The 3,438-nt window shown below is 38.9% G+C and overlaps 1 protein-coding gene across 1 annotated transcript; it reads right to left on the bottom strand.

The window, feature by feature from the left end:
- Nucleotides 1–460: 460 nt before the first annotated feature.
- Nucleotides 461–3,392, bottom strand: LOC104075712 (ribonuclease H1-like; the record flags this gene model as incomplete). The annotated part of the gene is made up of 5 exons (XM_009576301.1): nt 3,366–3,392; nt 2,864–3,050; nt 2,189–2,288; nt 1,661–1,715; nt 461–545 (listed from the first exon to the last, which is right to left on the bottom strand). Coding segments are annotated over exons 1-5 (454 nt in total), but the record flags the coding sequence as incomplete, so codon positions are not given.
- Nucleotides 3,393–3,438: the final 46 nt, after the last annotated feature.

Genomic DNA, 3,438 nt, shown 5'->3' with positions numbered 1-3,438 from the left:
CATATAAAAAGCAAGGAAACTTGAATGCACTTCACATGTGTGTATTAAGACAGCTCTCCAATTCAAGCAGAACAAAACAAAAAAACTACATGGTTACTACACCAACTTCCGAGTACTTTCCTGAGTACATCCTTAACAAAGTATACATGAACAACATTTTTTTCTAGACTTTGTTGTCATACTGAATGCCTTAAGACAAAAATCCTGTAGTTACTCCTGTCAGTCTTTACTTAACAGGCAGTTTGTCTCTACTTGTATTTCATGCAGCTAGCAGGTGATTCCTGTAATATTCTGAATATTCTGAAGTTTTTCGCCAAGCAGTCATGAGTATTGAAATAAGTTATGCATTCTCTTCCTTATATCTCTCTCCCCAGGACTCAGTATTTTCTGTGGACCTTATGTAATAAAATAGCATGCAGTGTGTCTTTAAGAATCAGGAAAGCTAAAATCATTAACTTACCGTTAATAGTGAACTTGCTATCAGTGTAGATAATTAATTTCTTGATGTTTTGACTCTTTGCTTGCTCTATTGCTTTGCAGGCTGCCTTAAGAAATTTCAATAGAACCACAGTTCAGAACAGGATTTTGAACACACGCAACCAAAGTACTTGATGCTAACATAGAACTACAAAGAATATCACTGCAATCTCTCCATCACTGAGTATCAACATGCTTTAGAGCAGAGGTTCCCAGAATTACGCATGCAGACGACCACTTAATGAATCAGGCAAACAGGTAGCCGCTTAAGTTTCACTGGCAAAAAAACCCAAAAACATTCTGATGTTCAACTCTGTACTGAAGGAGTAGCTCTCTGCCCCATTTTCTAATCAAAGCCTCTATCAACTGCAAACCAAGTTTTAGGCATTTTCTCCACAACTTTGAGGAGGAAGGATTCATACCAGTTCCAATAGTCTGTAACCCTTAAAAGGGTGGGGTTTTTTTTTTGTTGGGGTTTTTTTGGTGCTATGAAACATAGTAAGAGGGAGAAGTGGCTGGGTCTGGATATAGAGCTGAAAAGCTCTTTAGTGACAAGTTTGACCCCTGGCACACCACCATCACCTCTGCTTGTCCCTCACTAAAATGAATGTCCTGTAGTTTTTAAGCAGATCAATTCCCCATTTCAGTTCATCACCAAACACACAATGCAGGATAGCAACAGTACCAGAATTAAGATGAGGTGAGAAAGGAAGACTAAATCTGCTGTTGCCAACAGAAGTTTACTTCAGAAGTAATGGAAGTTATTCCCAAGAGCCTAGAATTGTTATATTTATCTAAGGAATACGATACTCTGATCTCATTACAACAAGACGCTGATTCTCCTCTTAACCGCTACTCAGCAGCCCTCACCCCATGGTCTGATATATACACATTAAAAATGCAAAGGATACTATACAGTTTTGAGAACCAGGCTTTCCTAATGCAAGGCTGTTTGAAATAGCGGTGCTTGGCCTGATGATATTTGGGAATTCTCAAGGTGAGTTACCTTGTTCAAAACCAATAAAGATCAATAAAACTTGAAGAGAACGATTTGTTTCAAGTCATATTTTGTGTACTTCCCTCACAGTTCCGTAACTGGTTTCTGAAGGCCAGAGTTGAAATAGTCATGAGTGTGCTACTGCGATCTAACGTGCAGAAGCATTTTAGGGTATTTACTACTTACATGTATTTCTGCTCTTTGATTAGTCTGCCGTCCAGGAAGTCTTTCACTGGTATTTCTGTGTCCAAGGAACAAAGAGTAGATTAGTTAACTAAAATATTCAGTATGGTGTATAATGACTACACATTAGAGAAATAAGTACAAGAGGGCTACTTTCCTTTTTATAAAGGAGGATGAATAGATATTCTAGCTCTAACTTCCACCTGCATAGTACAACCTGCACTATTGCCATCAATATGCAACTACGTTTGTTGTCTTCTGTGCACACCTACACCTGTTTTAAAACTTTCTGCATTACTTGAATTATAGCTTCAGCCCCTAAAAATATTATTTCCAGTTGATTTTCCCCACATTCTTACCTCCCAGAGAAACTGATTTCTCTTTTCCCCTCAGAAACTCTCTAGTCTCATAACACTGTCATTATGAGTCTCAACAACAGGGTTTCATTCTCAAAAGGAGGCTGGTATTGTAAATCACACACAAATCAAACAGTAATACGTTTAAAAAAAAAAAATCCATCCAGCTACTTACAAAGGGTGGCCTGGTCCCCAGTAGACACCTATTCCAGCACGTGCCCTATTACGTCCATTACCTGAGCAACAACCATCTGTATAAACAACTGCAAAGTCACCTACAAAAGAATTACCAAAAGCAGAAGTTCAAGCACTCCTTCAAGGATGTAGATTCTTTAAGCAAAAAGAAATGTCTGCCAGCAGATTAATACCCAAAGCTTCCCTCCCCAAAGAGCCCTTCAAAAAGTTAACTACAAAAGCCATGTAAATCAGTAATGCAGAATACCAGAAATCCCACTACAGCTTTACACCCTCAACTGGTGTCAAATTAGTCAGCCTTAAGAAGCACCTCTGCTTCAAGTTCCATATTCTCACTACCTCACTACAGTTCCTGTCTTCTTCAGTCAACTTTAAAACCTCCCAGCTACATCTGTATATTTAAATATAGTCTGTAACCCAGACAGCATAAAATCACACCTGTAACAATCAGATTAAAATACATGTTGATGCCAGTTAAAGCCAACTAAAATTACACTGAAAGACAATGTGAACAAACAGATCATGGCTCATTTCCACTTAAAAAAGAAACGATGTCATGCTAGGCCTTCCTAAATGTTTTCTAATAATTACACTGGTTACTTTTGAAAGAGTGCAAAGAACTGAAAAGAATTACAGGAATAATGAAAGACCTCACCCATATACAAAAATTTATCTTCACTGACTGTTGGTGCTGAGTATACTTCATCGTGTTTTACACGCTTTGCAATGTGTTCTTCGTTTGTAGACTGTTCATACGGCCTTTTACATGTATTGCAACACAAGATATTTATTTCTGGTTCCTCTCTCTGGCTACCATTTTCCGGTGTTACGAGTGGAGGACACTTGGGATGAAATTACTTTTCACCCAGCACCCTCCCCCTCCAAAAAAAAAAAAAAAAAAAAGGGAGAGAAAAAGTTCAGCTATATACGAGATCAAATTGTATTTGAAACAACTGCTTCTAAAGACAAGACTTGTTATCACCTATTAGCAATGTTAGTCTGTTAACTGACACCATCCCAAGCTATTATGCAAAAAAATACTACAGTATACACCAGTCATTCTTGATCCTAGATCAAACTGAAGTGGGGACACACACGTAACAGCCCTTAAAACGGACGTGGTACAAGCAATGTTCTCCGAGCACCTACAGACATACTTTCATGGCGCAGACAGACACATCCATCGCCGCGTGCGGAGAGCAGGGCCACCGCTGCCCTTACCGCCGTGGC

This window comes from Fulmarus glacialis, unplaced genomic scaffold, assembly GCF_000690835.1.
Source record: "Fulmarus glacialis isolate BGI_N327 unplaced genomic scaffold, ASM69083v1 scaffold31034, whole genome shotgun sequence".
NCBI lineage: Eukaryota > Metazoa > Chordata > Aves > Procellariiformes > Procellariidae > Fulmarus > Fulmarus glacialis.
The sequence above is the reverse complement of the archived record's forward strand: the minus strand, read 5'-3'. Positions and strand labels throughout refer to the sequence as shown.